Consider the following 24,806-nt stretch of genomic DNA (forward strand, 5'->3'; position numbering starts at 1 on the left):
TTTCTAAGTTTCCCCTTCAGTCCAGGTTCTAACACACACAGAGGGTGTCAGGACGCAGCGGCAGATGGTTATTTCTAATTCCACATGACATCTTTATTCTGGGACAGCTTCAATTGTCTGGTTCTCAGCTGTTCTGGAAGAGCACACAAGTGCCACGCACGTACTTGTTTCATGTACCGGGGCTTTTATTGCATCAGCTTGCTAACCCATTTGTTCTTATCTGTTCATAATTTACATTAAGAAATATTGCAGTATTTAATTGGCATAGCAACTAGCTACAGCCTGGCCTGGGAAAAGGCGACTACAGGGAAGGCTGTGGTTAGGGCCTGGGGAAACCAGCATCCCAGGGGATCCTGGTGGCATTCAAACCACTGTGCTCAAGTGGCAGCAACAATGAAGACCAGGAGACACATAAACAGAGAGAACAGTACCAGGAAAAAATGAGCATCTGAGCAAGTAGTGTAGACAAATTTTATAGGAGCACTATTTCCGTCCTTTCCTAAGATAGTATGCTGGAAAAAAAATAAAGCCTGAAAATAGTTGGAAATGTGGTCACCCAATCCCTTGCCCTACTCCAGGACACCTAAGCTTCCCAAATCCCTAGCACACCAAATGCGAGGCTACCCAAATTCCCCCACTTTTGCGGGGAGGCTTCAGTTCTGGCAGAGGACCTCGTGGAATCTCCCATTTGCCCAAAGCCCTGAGGCCACACTCCTCCAAATTTTTGCTGTCTAAAATGGCAACACATGCAAAGGCAGAACAATTCAGGAACTGTTTCCAGGTACGTAGAATAAACATTTCCAAGCAGGATGAGCTTCATGAGCTAGAACTGGAGTTACCCACTTAACCTAGCTCCTCAGGGGTACTCCCAAGTAAAACACACACAGCAGACACTGCCACACAAACCATCTCCTCTATTTTGTTGTGAACTGCCCAGGTCCCTCTCCCACACGTGATGACAATCTGCCCTCGTAGGCACCGATGATTTAGGGCCATTTACAGACCCAGGTCTGGACGGAACAACTCACCACCGCAGCACAATCCAAACACAAGCCTCAGCTTCTGCTCTCCATCAGAAGTATCTCCAAATGAAGAGCTAACGAACCAGCTACTCTCCTGCAAGGTGAAATGAAGACAGCTATTTTTACACTACAACAGGGGCAGTGGAAATACCTAGACAGAGACGTTCTACCTCTTTGGAGAGAGGGAATGGATGAATGTGACCTTCATCAGAGGCAGCCTTGCAGATGACAGACACTTACCCGATCCAAGAAGCAATGCTTCATAAATAGGACACTTCTCCATCTGTCACAAAATATAAATTCCTGAAATGAAAGATTTCTTCCTTCAGCTAAGGTCCTTGGTTAGGAGGAAAACTTGTTACTTTATTAACTTGTCCAGAAGCATCATTTACATGGGAAGCAACAGACGCTACATTGCAAATAACCACCAAAAAGACTTTCATATAAATGATAATTTTATTGTAAATAAAACGATACATTGGCCTGGCTTTGCACTGCAAGCCCCCGGTCGGTATATATAGACTACTGGTTCAAGGTCTTCTGCACAATCCAGGTTAAAGCAATTTCTCCCTGCTCTGCATGGTTTGTGTCAGACGGGTGTTAACACACAACGATGTCCTTTTCAAAACTGCCTCCTGGGCATCTGCCTTTTCTAACTGGGGAATTCAGAGCTGTTTTGTGAGATTTGCTCCTGAACAAGGTTGGGGTTTAGAGAGCTGAAGCCCAAACACCATTAAACCACAGACAACACCAATCTTTCCTCTGAATATTAGACAGACTGAATACTCCCAGCTCCAAGGGCAGGTACCAAGGTGACAGCCACAGGCCTGTACATATTCAAATACACAAAACCTTTCCATCCAGCAGCTATGAACCTAATAACCAGTCACTGGGATCTCATTCAGCTGTCCCTGCACAGCTTCAAATGTGCCTTTGCCTACCAGTGAAAGCCTGTACAGCAGGGATAGAGTTACTGAGGTTTCACAAGTTATCCTGGCTCTCTTGGCACTTGGAAATAACGTGTGACACCTGAGCAGGTACCAATTTCCCTTTGGGTTGATTTGTTTTGGTAATTAATGGCAAAGGAACATCTTCAAGTTCTTTGGAATACAACTCCAAAAATGTGAAAAAATCCAAAGTGCTGCAACCTACAGCAATTAGAATAGGCAACGACCAGATGTAGTGGAGAAGAAGCTGGTAACCTGGAATGCACAGAATCGTCACACCAAGACCAAAATGCCAATAGTTTGCTTCCTAACAAGCTCACGGATAGCCAAAGTCCCCAATCCCCCAAGCTCCTCTCTGATGGGAATCAGACATTTTCCTGCTCAGACTCACAACTGTTTCAGGATAGTAACACTCCTGTATTTTTTTACACAGAATTTTCTCCACTTTTGCAGCACCTTCCATCAAGAATTCCGATACTAAATATTCATGGTATCTGCCTCCCAGGAAGGAAGAGCTGAAAACACAAAATGACATTTGAAATGGACACAACAGCTTTTTGTTAGCCTGGCACTCCCTCCTCTGCTCTCCCCTAACCAAGTTTATCCCCATTTTTTTTTTTCCAATTCTGCCAGGATAAAGAGGCCAGATGTGATGATTCAATTTAGAGGTATAATTACATTTATGTCCACTTGAAACTTTTTTGATGTCGGGGCTGTATAAAGAGACTGTAGTATAAATGCTATGCCCGCGTTTATTCGCTGTAGCCGTGGACTTAGGAATCCTGATCTTCCTTTTCAGAATCAAGAAGGCTGTGAGGAAACAAAGAACGCATTTTGGCTTGGCTCTACTTGTTATAAACCATCAGCAAATTCTCTGCAAAACCAGCTGCTTTTTTTTCCTTTTTAAATTCATAAAGGCGTCAAATTAATTTCCCATCCTCCCCCCTACCCCGTAACAGTCGAGTCGATATATATAAAAATCACCAAATATGATCTTTTACGATATAAATAAAAAAAAAAAGTATGAGGCATCACCGTTTACATGATGTAAAAAGAGCTAAAAAAGAGCGATATAAACTACATTCATAAAAGTGCATCTCCAAACATACAAGTAATGCTTTGGCTTGTTCCTGTGCCGAACGGGTGGCATTGGGTCAGGTACTGGAATACAAGAAGTCCAAGCTGGCACCCCATGTTCTCTTGTCACTGTACAATTGCTATTGACTTCCCTTCCTACAGACTGGAATACAAGTGTATACAGAGTAGGCACATCTCAGCATAGGTGGTGGGAAGGCCCAGAAGCTCTGGCGGGGAAAGGACTGAGCCCATCAGCCCACGACGCTCTTTGCTCTGCTCTGGCACAGCCTTCCATGCCGCGTATGAGGTAAAAGCCACAACAGATCCTGAGGATTTAGTTGCTTCGAAACATTAAAAGTGACACCATTTCCTCATGCCCTATTCTCCCAAGACACGATGCGTGGGATGGCGAGGAAAGACCACGGAAGGAGGTCTCGATTTGGTGAGGACAAGCCGAGGGTACAGAGAAACCTACACGGACAGCATCACTGCAGTCTAGGTCGCTGCTTTACGCCTGCGGGTTCAAGTGTGAAAAATAAAAGATTCCAATCTTTGGTACGTTCAGGTGCTAGTTGCAAGGCTTGAAGAGTGCTACCGGGCCCCACAGGAGTGCTGACCACCCTACTTCTGTCGAGACTACGGGAAGGATTTCACATCCCTCTGCAGCATACGCAGCCATTTACGCCACAGCAAAGTGGTGTAAAAAGCTCCCCCGAACAGAACAGTAGTGTTACGCCCTCACCTTCCTCTGGTGCAAGCGACAGTGAAGTGCAGGCCAAAAGTCAGGCCATGTGTCTGGACAATTTGGAGTCAAGTTCCAGATTTTAAAGAGATCAATAGAAGTGCTCTCACTAGAATTAAATAAATTATAGAACAAGGGCTTTCATTAAAAAAAAAAAAAAAAATCCCCCTAAGTGCCTGCACCCTAAACAGTGCATCCTTGTAGTGGTGCAGGAGAGCCAAAAGGGAAACCAACACTAGCTTTCTTTCACTGATTACACATTGCTCTGAGTTCGGCACAGAAAAACCACGTCAGATTGTTAAAGCCTCTCAGGGCTTTTCTTCTTTTTAGTTCCCTCTTCTAATTTCACATATTATTTGTCGGGTGTTTAAGGAGCTTGGTTTCATTAAAACTTGCCTTATCCTGCTAAGAGCTTTCACTTAAAATGAACTCCTCTTAATTTTACTTCATTAGGAAAGTGATTTCCTTTTTTTTTTTTTTTTTTTTTAAGGAGGGGAGGAGGAGGCATGTGGACCGTTAATGTGGTTTCCAATACAAGAGCAGAACACCTCTGATGTTGTTCTATAAAGCAATATTTTAGCTAGCAGTGTGCTTTCTTCTCTTAGTTTCATTTCACACAGAAAACGTATTAATTAACCAAGAATCCCCAGCACTTAAAAACTGCTGCTCTTCTACGTGAAGTAAGGACTGTGGGTGCCCCATCAGGAAATCTGCTATCAGAGATGTAGAACACTTCAAATGCAGAATGACTTGGAAAGATCTTGCTGGTAACTGTCTGGGGATCTCTGCAACCCTCTTGTCTAGTTTCACAAATATGCTACCATTACAAGTGTTCTCTTTGTTTCACCGTTTACTTAATTTGTACAAAAACTTACTTAAATAGGACCAAAATATTTTACGGAAACCTTAAATGAACATTTGCACACCTGTAAAACAAAACACTCGCTGAAGGGTTCACCTTAACTCTAGCTTACTGTGCACAAGTAAAACTAGTGTCCAGCAAATTCTCCCCGTGAAAAAACAGCAACCTATTTTCTTAATTTTCTATCAGGCCAGGCCATCAAAGAAACTCGTAAGCTTTTCCTGAAGTACATTCCTGGACACCAGGTAAACTATCTTTGGTTTAAGGGATGGTAAAAAGTTACCAGCCAAAAAGATAGGTACAACACAAAGCTGTTCTGCACATCTCCCTTCCACAAGGGATTTGTTTCGACCCAACAGTCTCAGGGAGATGAACCAGGGACACAGATTTGTTGGCTACGAGGACACAAGCTTACCAGCATTGCCTTAATGCTAGGACAGATCAAGCCTTGGAAATCAAGCTCCGGATTTTTCTAACGTCAGTGGGAGAGCCCTTGCCTTAGACCCTAGAGTGATTGCATTCTGCTGAAACTTTTCTGATTATCCTGACATTTAGCTAGAAAGACCTCCCTCACCCCCACCCCCGAATCCATGGTTTCATTATAAAATAACACTATTCACATACTTTTGAATCAATATTTTCTGAACACCTTCAGATGCTGAATACTTAAGGAGAAAAATATATAATATAGTGAGCGCATGCTCAATGACACATGGCTTTTTGCTGGATTCATGTACTATAGATGCCTCTAAAGCCCCAGAAGTCTGGAAAGCAGTGACCCAACACGAGGAGCCACTCGCAGAAAGCTGGTCTGGGTAGCCATTGCACGTTTCTGAATAGTGTAGCTCTTCCAGTTCCCACTTTGGTTCAGATTTCTTCTAGGTTCAACCAGCGAGACACTTGTAGATTCCCATTCTTGGGCCTGCAGAAAACATGCAGCCAGCTACAGCTTCACATCAAGGAAACTAGGGCAAAAATGCAGCTCTGTTCAGACAGCTGTCGGTAGAACAAACATTAGTCCAGCAAACAAAGGTATCAGGCACGAGGGCAGACCCTAGGTTCCCTGGCATAAATTCCCCAAAGGACTAGGACAGCTGAGTTGGCATTTTGAAGATGCAGCACCACGACGGGCAGTTGCAACTAGACCAGGCGGGGCACCGAAAGCCCAGCAGGAGCTGCGAGCGAGGGAGGTAATTCAGTACTGGAGCTGTGCAAACTGGTGTCTGAGCAGCTCTTCAGCAGAGGGTCTGTGCCTGGCTTCCACAAAGATTTGCTTTAGAAAGTCCCGGCAATGTTCTGATATGTGGGAAGGGAGCTGGGGGTTGGTTGGCTGGGTGGCAATCTTGAAGATGGCTGCCATGGCTTCGTACTCTGCCCAGGGTGGTTTCTCCGTCAGCATTTCCACAACAGTACAAGCGAGGCTCCTGGAAAGGCAGACAGGAAAAAAAAAAAAAAGAAGTGAGAACCAACTGCCACAATAACGCTCAGTGTTCAGAGAGAACTTCCAAACAGGCAGCACCAAGGTACAGCTCTGCCCTGAAAATGCTATAAAATGGCTTTGTGCTCAGCAAACGCCATGTGTGCACAGATCCACAGCCAGATCTGCCAGCATCGCTGCTTTTACCGCTGGCAGCCTAGCAATAAAGTGCTGAGACAGGGAGCCTGGTTTCCACTGGGTTCTTGCTGCTCTGAGAACTGCGAAGCACCATCTGTCCGGCTCTCCTTCGCCCAAATTCTACTCTCAGTAAGCATTTGTATTAACAATGGGGGACAAGAGGTGCACGCAAGATGCCCCTGAAGCTGTTGTTGGATCTCAGTGGTATTTCAGGTGCTGCTGCTGCTATCTCAAATGCACTTGCTGGGTTGCAGGGCAGAAAACAGACTTTGAGCTAAAGTCCAGTAAATCACAGCTGGTTGACTCCACAAAGCCATTTTGGCAAAACCCCTTTTCATTGCTCTTCCTTGGAATACCCACACGAGAAAGCTCCAATCTCCACAAGACACCAAGCATCTGCCGCAGTCAAAAAGTAATTAAAATCTTAACAGCTCCAAACTGAAAAGGCAGCAAATTAAGATGCCAGTAGGGCAGATGCATCGATACGTTAGGGAAAACAAGTAGTGAAGTTATAATGGGGCTCTGTGGAGTGATTCAAGGCAAGAACGTGATTATGAGGACAGACACGGCTTAGCCACCTTTCTGAAGCGAGTGTGACACCGAAACTTTCACAGGTTTCTGTAGTACAGCAGTGACCCTATTTTTTGTACAAAAAGGTCTGATTGCTTCCTCAAGGCCACAGATTAAGGAAAGGCAGCTAATGAACTTCGAACATGCAGTTTTGTGTTCTGATCACACTGTTCCATTAAAAAAAGCAAAATTGCTTCTTCTACCTTTAAACTACACCTTCTTTTGAAGTGAAATGCAAAGAAAAGACATTTTCAGAGGCAGACCTGCAACAATTGCCAAGACAAGGAAGGAAAGGAATTAAACCCAGTGAATATGCAAGAAACGACTTCTTGACAAGGTTTAAAACTTCAACGTGAAAATTTTACACTGGTTTCCAGCCATTTAAGACTTACTCGAAGAGAGTACAGAAAATGCAAACCATGTGTGCTGAAGTGCTGGGGGTTTGCTCAAGAGCAAGCAGGGATATATTATTGTTTAGACTGATTTATACCGTTTAAGCAGATCCGGTTTCTTTAAGATATTCAGCAAACAGCAGGAATGTTTTTCATGTCAAGTCACTCCAGCAATAACAAATAGCTCACATATTCTGCTATTTAGGAAAAAGAAAATTGGAGAGGGGCCTGCAGCAGTGGCAGAAAGCCAGGTGGCTAGATTTGTTACGTCTTTGAGCCTCTTGGCCATACGCATCCACCCTGGGACTAACATTGCGCTGGAAAATTCTGACCCCCCTAAATAACGATGGGGATTGTAGGAACTGGAGCCCAGCCAACGGCAGTGTCTCTTTGATGGGAATGGACCGATGTCAGCACCAAGAGGAAATCCACAACTGCAGCAATCCAGGGGGAAGGGCACGTGCTCCGTTCTCTCCCAAAGCATCCCAACTGGGAGACTATGCAGAACTTAACTCTTTGCATATGAGAAAATTTCAGCTCTGTTTCCACTCCCCGCTTGTATGGGAAATAGCACAGGCCTTGCTTTACTGTTGAGACACAAACTTACTTTTTGTTGCTGTCGTTTAGCTTGCTTTTATAATCTCACCTTTTTAAAGCCTCCAAAACTAACATTTTGACACAGGACCATTTTCTTTTGCCTTTCGAAAGAGGCTGTTTCTTGGCTATGCCAATAATAGCATGGCTACAGTTTCCACTCATGCATGCTTCAGATCACCTCTGATCTGACCTGTACCTTGTGTGTTATTCCAGGTTCGGGCATCTTTCCTTTAAAGCTTTGTCAACATACTCAAATTCTATTCAATTCCAGGGTTATAAGCATACCTCTCATTTTAAAACAAAATGAATGGACTCTCCCCAAACAAACTTCGGTCTCTTATCAACATAAGGGATATAAGAAGGGTGGAAACCTCGCACCAGAAAGTTAGGGAACTGGCTATCAGTTCGAGGGAGGAACAAATGGAAATTGTTATGGAAACACTAAATGGGCACTTGTGTGTTGACATTGCACAGCTCAGCCTGCAGCAGGTCATGTCTTGAGTTCAAACCAACTTCTTAAGTTCACCTTAAACTGCTCACACTTTTGATCCAGATGAAATCTGAATTTGGTTATATAGGGATAACAGGATGTGTATGCCTATTATCTTAGGGATAAGGTATATATCTCTATAATCTCACTCCAGAAAAGCTCTAAATTGATTGACAGAAAGAAAGTCGATCCCTCACCATACGTCTGCTTTTCTTCCATAGCCCTCTCCGCTGATCACCTCTGGGCTCATCCAGTACGGTGTGCCAGTGACAGAGCGGATGCCTGTTCCAGACATACAGATTGTCTGCAGCCGTTTGCTGGCCCCAAAGTCCCCAAGCTTCACATTCCCAGCAGAGTCACGGAGAATATTGGCTCCTGGACAAAAGAAAGAAGGGGGGAAAAAAAAGAAAGAATCGAGACAGATGTTTTCATGCAATCCAGCTGTTGGATCTGCAGCCTATGAAGCTGATATCCAACCCAGAAATACCCATGCTCATGGTATGGCTTTCAACCCTGTTAAGCCTCAGGTGACCTGCTAAACATCATTTCTTTATTTCAGGCTGTAGACAAGCCAACTGCTAATGGCTGCAAATGGGAAAAACTTCAGGGGAAAAACACAAGGAAGCAAAGGGGGAGGGGAAACGAGAGCTGAGTCAGCACTGTCATTGTTAACACTGCCTGTAAACAGCGCAGACAGCCTATACAGGGCCCCTAGGCCAATGGCTTAGATAGTTCATGGCTGTGTAGAAAAGGATTTTATTTGGATACTACTTTGGTGAATATACCCAGCTGACCAGAAAGCAATGGTTAACAGATGTACCTAATTAAACCACTTTGAACTCCTACAATAAACAAGTCAATCTCCACTTCACTTGGTCAGAGGTCCTGAACATGAAACACAGAGGAAAAAAAAAGCAAACTTAGAGGATAGCTTGTGTGTGGACACAAGCTAAGGCTTAGACACCAAAAACAATTCTTCCTCCAAAGCTGCAATAAGCTCAAGAACCCTTTGTTGCCATTATTTGGTATATACCTAGGTGAACTCCTCCTGCCCCCCAGTAAAATGCATTTGTGCTGTGAGATGGCTTTACCACTCCTCTTCCCCAGTGGGAGAGCTGAATTTGGAATAGCAAGTCTGGTGATCCAGCACCCTAGGGACGAATGAACAGTTTGGTCTGGAAGATGGGTGCAGACTACTGAATAATCCATCGGTAGGAAATCATTTGGTAAAGAGCACCACACGAGCAATATACAAGGTGTTATTCAAGAATCAGCACCTCATTTCCCTTTGCCAAGCCTAGAGGGGAGGCGATGAAGATTTATAGGCAGGAACAAGAAGATATTTTTCTTACAGCGAGCAATGCTCCCGTCCCTCTAGAGCACAGAAAAATGTGTGTGGTGTCTGCCACATCTGTTGACATTAACTCTTAAGGAGACTGCCTGGCTCCATGGGGTTATATTGGGAAGAGGACAACTAAGGACTGATCACGCAAGTTTTATATGCCAAGTTAGAGAGGTTCCTTGCACGGAGCAGGAAAGACAAGTCACAAGAGCCTGAGGTAAGCAGGATTGTCAAAAGCAGGCACTGAGCTCTGACAGCAAGTGGTATGCTTAACAGCTGAGAAATGGCACTTTGGTCAGAGAGGAAATTAAAAGGGAATCAACAGGGAAATGTACTTGTGTTATGGGGGCAGTGAAAGTCAGGTGGCAACTTAACCTCATTTTACTGGGGTGGAGTTGCAGCTGAGTAGTCCTAAGAATTAGAGGCTTCCAGTCTTCCTTACTACAAACACCAACTGCCATGCTCCCAGGTCCTGTAGAGAGAACAGCCCAACTTCCCTCGCCCAGCCCAGAATATCTCCATCCCTAAGACCTGGACAGGATATAAGACAAAAAGGGATATCTGAGCAAAGCGATAGTAAGAAGCCACAACCAGGATGCCGAATATTTAACATTGGGCTTCTTTTCCCCACAATTCCTTCAGCACGTGTTATATATATAAATCACCAGCTGATCTCACCCTTTATGTCCCTGTGCACAATCATGTTGCTGTGAAGGTACGAGACTCCTTCGAGAATCTGACGAGTGTATTTCCGGGTTACATTTTCCGTGAGAGCACCATACGCCTTCAGCTGGTCTTTCACTGACCCCTGCACCAAAAACAAACGGAACAGATTGGCAAAGAAATGACAAACCACAAATCTTGCAGTCTCCATTCAATTCCCAGAGCTGTGACTGTGTTATATACCCGACCAGCACAAATAATGAATTCTGGCCTCTTCTAAAGCCCTTTTGTGAGGTGCTCAGAACTTCTTGCCCTATGAAGCCCCTTTTGAGAAAAGCAAGGACATGGCTTTACAGCAGAAATAGCTTGAGGAGGTTCTTCGCGCTTCCTCCATCCTCTCACTGTGTTGATACAACTGTCTGTGGACACAAGCAATAAACTAGTTCAGCAGACAGATCCGGGTCAAAGGTTTCCCTTTTTGCAGGGTCATTTTTAAGCTAATTTGCTGCACTGTATGCCTCTGCTAATTCAGTTATCCCAATTTACAAGTTGGCCCAAGTTCTTTCAAGTACTTTGGCAGAACAAATTTAGACTGAAGGAAAGAATTAGCTTTAGTGATGAATGAACAGAACGTATTTCAACTACAAGACACGTTAGGAAAAAAACAAAAGAGGTGATTTGGGCACGAATAGAAAGCAAGCAGTCAGTGGCACTGTAACACATTATGAGAAGGGAACATACCTAACAGGACACAACATGGAAATATACAATATTTCAGCTAGAAGTGACCTACAAACATCACCAAGTTCAGCTGCCAGACCACTTTAGGGCTAACCAACAGATAAAGCATATTATTAGGAACGTTATCCAAATGCCTCTTGAACACTGACAGGCATGAGGGCATCAATCACCTCACTAGAAAGCCTGTTCCAGTGTTTGATGGATTACACAGATGAAGCAAAAGCTTACTACAAATCAACAAAACCGTCCCTCTCGCTTTGTTCCAGCTCTTACCCCTGGCATGTACTCCATGAAGATGGTCAAGGTCTTCTCTGCCCGATCCCGTAGGCAGCCGTAATACTGAACAATACGCTCGTGCTGGAGGTTCTTCAGCAGCTGAATTTCACACTCCAGGGCACTCACCTCCTACGGATGTTGAAGGAGAAAAAGTTTTGGCTTCAAGGAATATTCCATCCTCATAAATCCTTCCTTATCACTGTCAGGATGAGACCACTACTACACTGATACAGTCTAATCCATGGCATTGGCTCAACTAGCTCTTGGGAAGGCAAACATTCATCAATGCCTCAAGTCAATCCTTCCTGTGTAGTTGGTAGTAGCAGTGCAGATGTTAGAAATAGAACAGAAGTATCATATATGAATTTAGTACCAGAAAAAAAAACACAAAAAAACATTGTTGCCTTGATTCTGTCACCTAGTTATTCAATAGCTCCAGCTAAGTTGATGGAAAGAATTATTTGCACACAACACAGCAACAGCCTTACTCCTCAGCACTAAGTTGATGGCAGTGAGCTTTAATTTTAATTATGAAAAAGGTCTGAACACATTGCTACAGAATGGCCAGGAATCTTTCTGCAGGAACCCCAATCCATTAGATAGCTAGATTACAGGAGCTAAAAGTTCCTGACTTCTTTTCTCATGTAGTCCTGCTATGGTTCACATTGATGATTTTACTTGGATCAACCTTAGAAACAGTTTCCTCTTATTTACTTCAAGGAATCTGCAGCTATGCACGTGAAACTAATTCTCTGCTTTATGTCTGCCACAAACAACAGGGTATCATAGTGCAGAGGCAAAAAGGCTATCCAACAGCTTCAGACTGAATCGGAGATGTTTGTTGTCCAGGAAAAGTATCAGCTTCTTGCTGAATCCAGGGAACGAACAGGCTGAACATCAAAGGCACTGGAGCACGAGGACTTATGGAAAAAGGAACGATGGTTTCCCCAAAATTAGTCCCACTTAACTCTCTCCTCCCCTGCTGCTGGAAGCTGCCAGATTTGCTCCTCTCACTTTAGGAGAGGATACAGCTCTCCGAGAGCAGGGACCTGGCTGCTGCAGAGATGCATGGAACCAGAGGAAGGAGCTCAATGGGGCCAACTGATAGTTCAAGGTTTGGAGTTTCAGTGCCTCCAAAATCTGTTCCAGCCTGATCTTCCTTGGCTTAGTTTTACTGTCTGATTTACAGCAGAGACATGGTACAACTTACAACGTACCAAGTTAGGCCTGCTCTTGGCATCAATGTTCCACATAAAGTCAGAATAATTAAATCTTCATGGATCAGTTATTTCAGCTCAGAGTGGATTTGTTTAATATTGGGAAATCAGTTCTTTGTTCAAATAGTAGCAAAAACCTAACAGTCAATCCATCTGCATTCACTGCAAGGGAATCATTTGCTATTGTACAGTTTCAAGGTACCCCTTCCCATCACCACCATCCCTACTGTGTTGTCACACCATGTTCTTGCTTAATTTACACACCACTGTTCAGTCCATCTTGAGGACAAAGAGAATTCAGCAGTGGAAACAGGCAACTATTAATTAATACACTCGATATAGGGCCCAGAAAGCCATAAAAGCCCAGAAAATGGGTTTTGCAAGTGCGTGAAGCTTTTTTTTCTTCTCTTAATTAAAAAAAAAAAAAAAAAAAAAAAAGTCCTGCTCTTTCTGGGTCTAGTTTCACTCACATCCGTGTCTAACCAGGAACACAGGGCAGTCTAGTATTCCTCAAGTAACCTGGCAACAAACCAAAAAGCTGCGAATAGACAGCCAAAAATGAAGCCAGAAAATGGATTTTAGTTTCAGACTGAAGTTAATAATACGGAAAAGCAATTTTTAAATGACTCCTATTCCTCTCCACGTGATTTGAAACCTTAGTACAAACTAAATAATGATGCCAGCTTTCGAGGGCAGACAGATACAGACAAATTACAGGATCTCAGAGTCTGCACGGCAAAGTTTAGTAGCTGCAAAGACAATTACCTTGCTCGTTTCAGGACTCTCTGGGTCAAACTGGACCTGCTTAGCTGCGAGCTCTCTGCCCGTGTCCACATCGTAGCACAAATACACACGGCCAAAGGCACCCTGGCCCAGCAGTTTTCCTCGTCGCCAGTTTATTGGAGCACTCGGAGCTAAAAAACAGCAGAAAAATTCTCCTTTTTGGCTGTGCTATTTATAGATAACGGTGAGCTTTTCAAAGATCGATTCCCATCATAGCAAGACCGAAGCAGGTATTTTGCAGATGAAGAAACAGACATGAAAGGGACTCTCAGAGCATCAGTTAGTGGCAGAGCTCTGAACAGAATTCAACCATCCAGACTCCCAGGCCACAGCATCCCATCAAAGGGAAACTGTGCAACATTTCATAAAGATACGCTATAGACAAGTTTTAAATGAGGCTGGTGGAATTTTGTTCTGCCAGCAGGGTGGATTCTACAACACCACGATCTTAAGAGACGGGGCAGCAACTAAACAGGGCCTTCTGACCCTTGATATGTATGTACTACACACATCAGATGAAGAAGAGCTGGTTCAGCCTTGCTAAATCAATCCCACCTGTCTAAGAATGACTGCTAAGCTTCTGGGACAATGTGAAGGACACAATTTCTGAGTTCTTTGCCAACTACTCATTATTTTGGGGTTCCTTCTCCTGCATGAAGGATTTTACTGCAAGGCTATCCCTACAACAGAAGAATTCCCTACTAGAAATGTGTATGGTAGGGAACATAACATAAGAACAGTGAAGGTATCTTCATCACCTGCTGAACAATTAAGACTCTAAAAGACACTCATGAGAACCAGCTAAAGCAGCAGGAGGTTACGTCAGCAGGGAATTACGAGTTCTCTTTGTTCTGCTGTACTGGCCAGCTCACTGTACAAGTGGCAGCCTCCTGACCCAGAAAGTCCTGAGCCCAGTTTTCCAGATTGCACTTAACACCACAGCACATTACTCAGAGAGCAGTGCTTTAACTCAAACTTTGAGAAGGACACTACCAGACACATGCAGCGCGATGCTTCCAATTATGCTGCATCTAACAAGAAATTGTAAAAACACAGACAGGAACCAGCCATCTGGACAGTGTGAAAATACAGAAAAGCTCAGAGATTAGCTTTGCCATGTCTAATTTAATCAGATTTACTGCCAGTCGGTGTTTTAGCGTTGCTTGCTCTGCTGGCTTAATGTCTTTATTTTGATCCCTAAATTACTGTATGGGATCGCTGAAGTTCATTACTAATGATTGATGCTCTCTTTCCCCTTTTTTAAAACAATAATAAAACGTTCCCAAAAAAACAACTCAGGGATGTTATAAATACAGAAGTACATCTTTCTACTAAGGAGCAAGTGAAATAAATAGTCCTTAACTGTAAAATAACTGTAATCCACAAGCCTGAGTATAAATGTTAATGTATCAAGAAAATAAGCTTGTATGCCTGGTTTAAGAATCCTGTACATCATCTAGATCCAATCAACTTTTTTTTTTTTTATTTTAATTTCTTAGCTGAATTTCCAATGCTTTCTAAAGGAAAAGCCATCTTACATGAAAGCCTACATATTTTTACTTAACAACTACTGATTTTTTTCAAGCCCAGCAAACTCCTAAAATCTTTCTTACACGATCATGTTACTGTGGACTATAATATAACTTGCTAAACCTTACTACCAAAATAGGAGGCGGTAGAAAACAGCTGGTTATACAGATCTAAAAATGCTTTACAAGCAGCACTTGCCTTCCTGGACTGTTGTTTGACCAAAGATTATCACCAGCTTCTAAACCACCTCAATTGAGGGGAAAAAAAGGACCTCTCATTGGTGAGACAGACTGGTGGCAAAACACAGCCACGTGATTATGTGGTTTGGAATGGCTTGTTAAAAATCAAGCTATAGTCTAAACTGGATCTGGAGTTCATCTCTAACAGCCCTGCCTGCCTGTAACCCCAGGAAGCCTTTCTCCAGCATCGAGGTGACCACTTACATTTAGTGGGAATGTTCCTCTCCTGCACAGCCAGGGCATTTTCACTGTCAGCACTCCGCAGGCGCCCCCGGGGGTCCAGGTACTGCAATGCCAGGCCCAGGTTCTCCCCGTTAGTGCTTAAGGAACGACTTGAAGGCACCAAAGTGAAAAGATTCCCTTGGTGACGCCGTATCCGGGGAAACGTCCTCCGACCTGGAGAAAAATGGTAAAATTTCTAAATGACATCCTTACATCTGGGAGGTAATGGCTGGAAGTTAAACACAGAAGAGAAAGGACTGAAAAAACACGTTGTGTTCTTTTCCCATGAAATACAACCTACTACCAAACAGACAATATGCAAAAATGTAACAGCGCAGGGCTGATGTTGAGTTCAGCACAGCTTTGGATGACTCCCAAGGCAGAGGGGAGAGAACACTTTGTAACGTCCTCAGAGCTGTTGTGCTTCTATCAAGATCTAAACAGAACTTGCCTTCCAAAGCAAAATTTGGTTTACAAGCTACTGCACAAGCTCCAAAGCTTGTTAACAACCACACAGACAGAATGACTTTCTAAATAACGTGCCTGGACTTGCAAATAAAAAACACACACAAGGATTACGAGAATTTGCACCTCTTATGGAACTTGGAGAAATTAATTTCCTTAAAGCCTGCCTAGCAGAGCTGTGCCTGTGTCCCTGCTATCTTGTTTTAAAATACACAGCACCAAGTTTACATTGTGAACTAGCAAAGCATGATGAATCCTTCAGGTAGGAATAAATATGTCCAATGCTCAACCTTACCACTCACAGATCAGCCTGTATATATCCAGAAAGGGCAAAATAATCAAAGAAATCTTGTGTCCCTTTGGAAAGGGACAAGCATCATGTGCAGCATCATGCACAGTAGCAGCAACTCGGGCACTAACTGCACGGAGCGGGGTATTCAGAGACTCCTGAAGAGTTTTGCTCGTCCCTGGAGGTTGCCATTGCTTCAATTTCTTTTTCAAGTCTGGAATGAAGGTCTGAACACCACTCACCATCGTTGTAGTCTTTGTGCTGCATGGAGACGTTGTAGCGCCGAGGGTAGGTTCCACCTTTCCCGGCTTTGTCATAGATCTGATTCTCGCGGTCTGGAAGTAGATGCCAAGAGAGAAGTGAGGCTCCTTCAAAAAGCACACATTTTCTAAGGACAGAATTTTCCCGATACAGCAGATTTTTTTGATTTTTTTTTTTTTTTAGGAAGATGTAGGAAATAAATAACTTCAGCACTTTTCAATCAACATATCCCCAGTTCCTCTATTTTTATCATCCCAGCAAACACGGAGGCTAGCCAGCAAACAGCAAAAATGTCTGGATCAAGAACTCTTTATACTGGACGCTGACATACCTGAGAACTCCTGTCTATTATCAGGAAAGCTTTGTGCCCTTGACATCCGTGACTTCCGAAAAGAAGGACTATTAAAGAAAGAAGGCAAGAGTAAGTTTTGCTAGCAGCTGGAGAGAAACTTACAAGGACTTTAAAATACAAGCTAATGTATTTGCACATCGGTAACGGTGATTCTCAAGCTGGTGTCCCTACAATAATTTCATGCTAAAACGAAGCCAGGCTTAGCCCCAGACTATTTCCCAGCACAGGCAGACATCCTTTCTGTTCACTTTGTGTTGCTTGTTCAGTGGTTCCCCAGCCCATGGTTTGAAACCTAATGCTTCCTGCAGTTACATGAAATGGAAGGTTAAATCCAAGGCTGAGAGGAAGAGCAAAACTGGACGCTGCTTGTAGCACACTGCTCACAGGGCAGGAGAGAACGGGGACCACTGCCCTAAGAGGTTCATCGTGAGTTTTAAGAGTTCCTGTCCTGAAAACTTCTGTTCCCTTTCCTTTCTACCAGTAGCAGATGAGCCCAACCACAAACATTGCTTGCAGCAACGATACCTCACAGTTCTCCCCAATAAGCAGGACTCCTCAAAGCAAGCCTAAGTGCAGAAGGCCTCTAACACCTCTAAAGAGATTACACAAACTTAATCTGTACCAAAGCCGTGTTACCTACACTTTTTTTATTTTTAAACCAGTGTACAAGGAGAAAAACAGCTTCCCCAGATGATACCCACACCAGCAAAGGACAAGGGGAGAGACGGACAGGTAAGAAAACCCAAAATAAATAAATAAATGTAAGTGTGTGCACACAGAGGTTAATTTAACTGCTTCTTTGTGACTCAAACTGTGTGGAAGAAGCAGATGGACACAAAACCCAACCTCAACATAAAGGCTTACACTACCTATAGGAACCAGCTCAGAAGAACCTTAGAAACAAGGTGAAGCCCATATGGGAAGTCATGGTTGCTATTCAGGTTAATAGAACCTACAGTTGCCTATTGACACCTCAGGGCATGTGCGCCCTTCCTTCTCCCCCAAATCAAAGCCTGCAGGAGAAGAAATTAATTTGGTAGCTTCTAGATTCCTTGAATTAAGAAAAGGACTTGACTTTGTAAAAGAATACTCTTTCTAGGAGGGTCCACACATAACCTTAAGTGGGGCATTTCAGTTTATGATTTTTAGGTTATTTCGAATTATTTTACATGGGAAGCACTTAAAAATTCTCAGCCTTTCTCATGCACACTTTAGATGTTCAAAGGCAGCACTGATCCTAATACCTGCGGGAGATGGGCACCACCACCAGCAAAGGAAGGGAAGAGAAAGATCTAGACCATCAGACTGTGACTAACTTCACCAAAAGAAGAGCCCCCCCCCCCCATTTACCTGAGGAGTTAATAGAGTATCTTGCAGGGCACAGGAATCTGGTGTAATGATATATTTGTGTAACCTTAGAATAGGTTGTTGTTTTTTCTTTTTTCAAATGAACAAGTAGAGCCTTGTCTAAAAGATTTAAATACCCCGCAGCCAGATGTTCTGAGCCCAGGCTCCACAGAGACGGCAGACTTTAGAACTTTGTATTTCTAACACAGAGCTACTGAAGCACCAGGTTGTTGGTGTATGGTTTTGCCAGAAAATAAAACAGCCTTAAGATGCAGTTAATTCTCTCTAAGAAATATATTGGGATATAGGTAGGAAATAAATTCCTAGTTCTCTCCAAGAAAATTTGAGATGGAAAATAGCCTTTTGTAGAAGTACAACTGGTATTTCGATTTGAGCACGTAAGTTCCTACCAGCCTATACCTGTCTGCTGACCTGTCCAAGGACTGACAGCTTCCTGACACCGAGTTCTCAGCACTGCTTAAAGGGTCCAGCATCTGCAACACAAAAGAAGTCACACAGCAACATCAGTCTGACGCCTAAAAGAGGCTGCACAAGAGAATCAGAGTCCACTACTGCTTGCCTGGAGGATGTCCAGAGGAAGAGGAGAGTCTAAAGCTATTTAGGGAGTATGTTTTTCCTACATCTCCCACATAAACTGTTAAGCACATACTGAATTTTAGCCACGGCTTTGCTTTGGGTGATGAAGGACTTTGCTGTGACGATTAAAGTAAATTGACCAGTGTGCTGGGTTTGATCCCAAGTAATTTCAGAAACAGTCTCTGCTGGTGCTACTGCGTTGCTGTCCCCACCTGCAGGTTGCCCTTTGGCCTTACTTCCTACTTTTTTTCAATGGAAACTGCAGTTTCAAATGCAAGAGGGTCAATAGGAAACCTGAGCGTACATGTGTAATGCCACCAGAACTGCAGGGTTCATTCGGAGGTGGGTGGACAGTGCCCAATAACCAATACAACAGCTTCTGGTAGTCCAACAAAGGCACTGAGCTTTGAAGCATGGCTTGAATGAACAAGGCAACACCAGTAGCTGCTAACACAGCTACAACTCCTGATTATTCTGGAGTGGAAGAGAGGGCCCAGACAGCAGCAGCAATTCCTTAACTGCTGGGCTTCCTTTTCGTTACCCTGATGTTTATACTCACACACTGTTCATTGGTTTCTGGGATGAATTCGCCTTCGCTGTTGATGCTGGTGTAGGAACCCTGCCGAGCAATGCGCTGCTGCCTCTCTGGAACGTACCCAGGGGGCGGTGAACTTCGGCCTGTGTTCTGGGAACCTGAGCCAGAGAGAAGGACATCTTTGAGACTGATGCTTACTGAAACGAGACTGCACGTGCACACACACAAAACCCAAATATTCACCTCTAATGTTAGACCTCTCTGATCACAGCAATGCTGGAGTAAGCCTTATAGTCTGGAACAGGGACCAGGAGGTGCGATGTAAAAAAGCAAATTGGTGAGCGAGCTCCTGTGGCTCCATTTAAGCTGCTACAAGAAAATTGCTGGCAAAGCTCCTTAAGGGGATGTCACCTGTCTCTCACCTCTTCTGCTCAATCGTCTGAGCATAACTTCATTATCCTGGGGAAGGCAGAGGACTTCAGGACTTCCTGGCTTTCTAACAGGGGCACGAACTTCACTACACTGCTAATCACTAGACAAAACTCTGGTCAGAGCAATCGATCTTTTGCCTTGGCTGTAACTTTGCCTCAATCAGTGTCATCTCCCTTGAGTGAGAACACCATCCCTGCTAGCTATCATCAGCTGATCGTACCGATACTGAGCAATTTAAGTGTTCCATGGGAAGACTGGTAACTTTGTAAATGACCCCAAAATTTGTTCTGCTATGTGAAATTGAAGTTGTACAGTTAGCCAGTTAGCTTGGGCAAAAACACACAGAGGTCAATTCTGCAATTTTCATTTATGAGACAGGTAAATGGCCAGAGTGTGTATGTTTAGGGGCCAAAAGAAAACAATGAGAAAAACATTTTACTCATCTGTTATGGTACTGCCTAAGGAGTTTCTGTTGTGCCTCTAAGAAAAGCTCAGCCCCTGGGATTTGCTTTTTCTTTGCTGATCTCAAAGACGATACTTGAGAAACAGGAAGGAATAAAACCCTTTTCTGCAGTAACCCATCCACCTGCGGCTCCCACCAAGTTAAGCCATGAGCTCCAAGAAATGCCGTGGTCCAGCCGATCTGCCCAAGGTCACCCATGAAGTCAGAGACAGCGTTTTAAAATCAGCTCTCAAGCTGTGCTCCTCACAACACTGTCTTTAATTAACTATGTGTACTCAGGTGCTACGAAAGATGGGTGAAGATCAGCAAATCCTCTCCCAAGGAAAATATTTTCTACAGAAATTATTGTAATAAAGAGTGAAGGCAAACATTGGCAGAAGCTAGCCGAAAACCAGCATGTACACCTTTCAGAGGGCTGCGGAGCGGAAAAAAACCCCTCTGCTGGCATGGTTCAGAGCAGGCGGCGGGGAGGTGGACTGCATGCACAAAAATCTGCTGAGCTACTACCTGATTTTCCAAGCAGCTCTGCGGAGCTCACGTGATGGCACGAGCCAACTGCAGCAGGGATAAACAAGCGAGTGTGCTTTGTGGCTGCACCGAGTGAGTCACGGGAGCACACTTTCACTCTTTCCGAGACAATGCCACCACGGCTGGCCGAAGGCAGCCCCAGTCCTGCTGGCAGCAGCCCAGCCACTATTGTGGACCGGCCACCAGCGCTGGGCAGGAAAGGGAAGTCGGCACTAAATCAATGCGTACCAAAGGAAGTGAGTGGAAAAAACACAAGTGCTGCCAGAATGCTTAGCAACTTTTTTTTTTCTCTCTCTTTTTTTTTTTTAATAAAACTTATCTTTACTTCCTCTGAATTGGTGACAGCGGGCTCAAGGCCTGGCTGTTTCAGAAGACAGGAACTACACGGATGGATCTCCTGCAAACACCTTCTGTTCTACGCTGCCTTCGACTTCCATCTCACGACATGTCATGAACAGGGAAGTTTCTGTGCCTGGAATGCTAGCTAACAAGGGTACGCTCTTTTTCCAAAATCAAAGATAGGAAAAGAGGAGGAAGAGGGAGCAGATTTAATGCTAAGCTATTGCCAACTTACTATCAGACCTCCTGAAAAACTGGAATCCTTCTGGACCTCTTAATAAGGTAGCAGCCTGAAACTTTGACATGTTCAGAAAATAAAACTAGTGCCTTTATGATTGATGACAGGCTAATCAGAAAATGTTCATAAGCCAGGATAAGAGGAGAGAGTCTGTGCAATAGGGTTACAGAAGGGGCCCCTTAGTACTGTACCGCTTCCCCATGACAGACACGCGGTACAGTCTGTTAGCTTTGGCATCATGATTTGGATACCTCCGAATGCCAACAAAAGAGAAAGATTTTTAAAAATCAAATATTTTTGGCATCGAATCTGTCTGAAAAAAAAAGAAACGTGGTGTTCAGACAAGCATGGATATCACTGCTTGCCTTATAGGACCAAGGAATGCTGCTCTTTTTATGCATGTTAACTTCAAACTAGAATGGATGGGGAAACCCTTTCTGTACCAGTCCCAGACGTACTTCAGCTTATAGCACTTCTTTGTTTTTGTTTGCTACTTCACAAAAGCAAATTGTGTAAAAGGGGATCAGCAGACTCCAGAAAAGATACAGAAGACTTGCTAAATTAGTCTAATTTAGAGAACTGCTGGTCCAGTTCTCAAGTCCTTCTCTACTGAGCTTCCTCTCCCAATTAACTTTGGTCAGAGCAGTGTGAATCTGACTCTGGTTTAGGGCCCCCAGTACAGGACTGTCTGCACTAATTTAATCAGATTTGTTATTTGACACCAGGATTGCTTTGCAAATACTGTTAAACAAAATATGGTTAAGATTACACCTCAAGTTTACACTTAATGAACCTGAAGCACTCCTCTTCCACAGAGAGAGCTAGTTTAGAACTTGGAAACAGAACAACTCTGACGTTCCCAGCTCCTAGTGCTGCCCTTGTGATTTGCAGCACCTGTCAGCTGAAGCATTGGGCCTGACAAGCCCTAAAATAGCTGCTAAAGCAAACACAACTATCCTCTGCTTCTGTTTCCTGCAAATTTCAGTTTTTCTCACTTTTAAAGCAAAAGTCATTTACATAGAACACCATCTCAGGCTGTAGCCTTCAGGCTGCAGATCCCTATTATCACCTTCACCTTCTTCCTGCTCTTTCACAGCTCACTGAGGTTTCACACAGAGGACACAGATTCTAAACCACGGAGCTTTTTGTTTTGACCCAAAAATCTTTGAAGGAACTTCAGACATTTATTTTTACTTTTTTAATATAAAAATCTTAACAGCTTTGAGCATCTTTCAACAGTACTTTACAGTTATACAGGGGGATATCATGAGAAACTGGGACGACTCAGCCAAACCTACCACAGGTAGAAACCATGCAGATGAAATGCATGCTTGTGGATGTAAATCAATGCACTATGGTACATCATACGTTCTGCAACATGTACACACAGTCAGTGAGTTCTTTCTCTAAAACTCTGCACACTAACTTTTAGAAGTTATGAGAATTGATAGTACTTGGCAACGTACAGGTTTAGATTATTTGCATTACTGGAGTCTTACGTGGACCTTCTCACTGAGTATGTATTCACTAAGCTAACAAACACAAAGGAAATGAGACAAAGTTACATATTACATTGAATTTTTAAAATTCTTTTCTGTGCAGCTGTGCCACTCACCTGCCTGTGCTCTACCCATAGGTAATTAAGAGAGTGGAAAGTAAGGGAAATCTGTATGTAGGGCAGCGGTTAGATACGCCGTGGCAATTCCTGTGATACTCATAAAATGCTTGATTACAGGACCAAGCACCAATTCCAAAACTCAACATAAAAAAATAAAAAAAAATAATAAAAAATCAAATCTAGATTTCATGAAGTGAAATTGCCAATCTAAATAAAAAAGCTTAATGGACTCACGTAAGCTTTCCAAACTTCTAACCTCAATGAATCTGGCTTTAACACATCCCTTTTAGCAGCTCCTCAGCTGTTCAACAACTTAGTAAGAACTCTGAAACATTCTATTATAAACATATTAAGAGCTTTTGAAAATGAACAGCCTTGTCCTAGAATAACCTTTCAATTTCTCATGGCTTTCATAAACGCTATACCATAAATCCTAGTGCCCAAAAGGTAATTTTCACAAAATAAAGACAAGCAGAAGTGGCAAAAATACTCACTGACAGACAGATGCCTACTTCTGGGTTCTGGCTGCTGATAGGGTGTGTTCACATCCCCCACAGATTGGGAGGTTTTAATCCTGACTTGTTTGGGCAGTCCAGAATGGGGTGAAGAACTTGTCTGTTGGGTAAAATGAAAGTGAAATAGAACAAAATGAGACTGAGGAGCTCAAGCAATCTGGCCACAGTTTCAAAAATAGCATTACGTTTAGTAGCAAGAAAGTAGCTGAAAACCAGCCCTACAGCCTGATGTCTTATTACTTCAAAGAACACAAACAATAAAGGCAGCAAAAGAGGAAGCTTTGCAATTATTCTGTAGAACAGGAGTCAAACAACTAGAGCATGCTTCCCTCCAGCCTCAAATCACACGCAGGATTTACCGGTCTCAGTGTTTGTCTTCCTTTAGCAGCTACCTGTGAAGCTAACAGGAAAGGGGCTCAGATCACCCTCCGATATCAGACCGTAGAAGAAGCTGCAGTTTTGCCAGCCACTTTGGCCAGCAGCAGTAAATTATGAATCTTGCACTCTTTCAGAAAAGGTTAGCTAGCAACTTGATTCCCCACAATTTTTAAGAGAGCTGACTGATCAGCCTAGGCAAAAATAAATCCTAGAATTTGAAAGCACAAAGACTTGGGAGATTACAAGATGAATGCTGCCTGTGTTGCTTTTACTCATCCTTCCCTGCACTAACATGGATGTAATCGAATTAAAGATCCTTTTTCCACAGTGCCTTCCTTTCATTCAAAGCAGAAAGAGCAGTGAAAGGAGACGTGCCACAAGACTTCTGCATTTGCTGAGGAAGACAGAAGGGGTAACTCGAGTATGCTTTGTAGAATGAGAAACCACAGGGTGGTTTTGCAATTCACTACAGTAAGAAGCTGCCCAGGAAATTTGTCGTCCTCCTTGTGCGACAGTTACGCAGAGCTCTCCTAGAGAAACTGCAAGGCTTAAATGCTGAAACCAGACTCCTTAACGTGCTCACTTGTGGAGCTCCAGGGAGTTAACCCCTCTGCGCACTCCCTGAGGACTGCACAGGTAACGTGGGCTCTTACCATGGAACTGAGCTTTGCTGTGAATACTGATCCTGGGCACCAGTTGTGTGAGGATGCTGCAGTAGGGTCCAAATATTTGAAATACTGTGGATTGGCAACCTCCCCCGAGCAAATGAGATATTATGCATGACCAAGCAGGTGCTCAAGACCAGGGGATTTTTTATTTCAATTGTGCTAAAGTACCTAGTTTTACAAGAGGATAGGATATGCCCTCTCTCTCATCTGTTACAGAATTGAATGCTTCTGAAGCACTTATTTTACTGAGACAAACAGAACCAACGAGACCCCAAGGAAATGAATCCTCTCTTTTGAATTTTATTTGAATAGGACTGACAAACAAGGTGTGAGGCTGTAGAATCAAAAAAGTAAAACCATCAAACAGCTGGTCATTTAAAAAGGAAAATCCTTTGCACCAAGCAAGGAGGGAGCCTGGTTTAAACTGCAGAAACTCCGTCATGAATACATTTAT

At 43.5% G+C, this 24,806-nt stretch overlaps 1 protein-coding gene across 2 annotated transcripts in view; it reads right to left on the reverse strand.

Moving 5' to 3' along the window:
* Positions 1-1,459: 1,459 nt before the first annotated feature.
* The window catches only part of MAP3K3 (mitogen-activated protein kinase kinase kinase 3), a 42,636-nt gene continuing 19,289 nt past the window's right edge, over positions 1,460-24,806 (reverse strand). Inside the window, exons 7-17 of one of the 2 annotated variants that reach the window (XM_027445261.3) lie at positions 23,286-23,406; positions 19,198-19,331; positions 18,474-18,535; positions 16,674-16,741; positions 16,324-16,416; positions 15,310-15,501; positions 13,319-13,467; positions 11,334-11,465; positions 10,335-10,464; positions 8,512-8,689; positions 1,460-6,074 (exon numbers count right to left, since the gene is read on the reverse strand). In XM_027445261.3, coding sequence (XP_027301062.1) covers positions 5,846-6,074; positions 8,512-8,689; positions 10,335-10,464; positions 11,334-11,465; positions 13,319-13,467; positions 15,310-15,501; positions 16,324-16,416; positions 16,674-16,741; positions 18,474-18,535; positions 19,198-19,331; positions 23,286-23,406 — 1,488 coding nt within the window. In that variant the 3' untranslated portion in view covers positions 1,460-5,845. Of the gene's footprint in view, positions 6,075-8,511; positions 8,690-10,334; positions 10,465-11,333; positions 11,466-13,318; positions 13,468-15,309; positions 15,502-16,323; positions 16,417-16,673; positions 16,742-18,461; positions 18,536-19,197; positions 19,332-23,285; positions 23,407-24,806 lie in introns of both variants that reach the window. The other variant, XM_027445260.3, reaches the window with a different exon arrangement.

This window comes from Anas platyrhynchos, chromosome 28 (genome assembly GCF_047663525.1).
Source record: "Anas platyrhynchos isolate ZD024472 breed Pekin duck chromosome 28, IASCAAS_PekinDuck_T2T, whole genome shotgun sequence".
Classification (NCBI taxonomy): domain Eukaryota; kingdom Metazoa; phylum Chordata; class Aves; order Anseriformes; family Anatidae; genus Anas; species Anas platyrhynchos.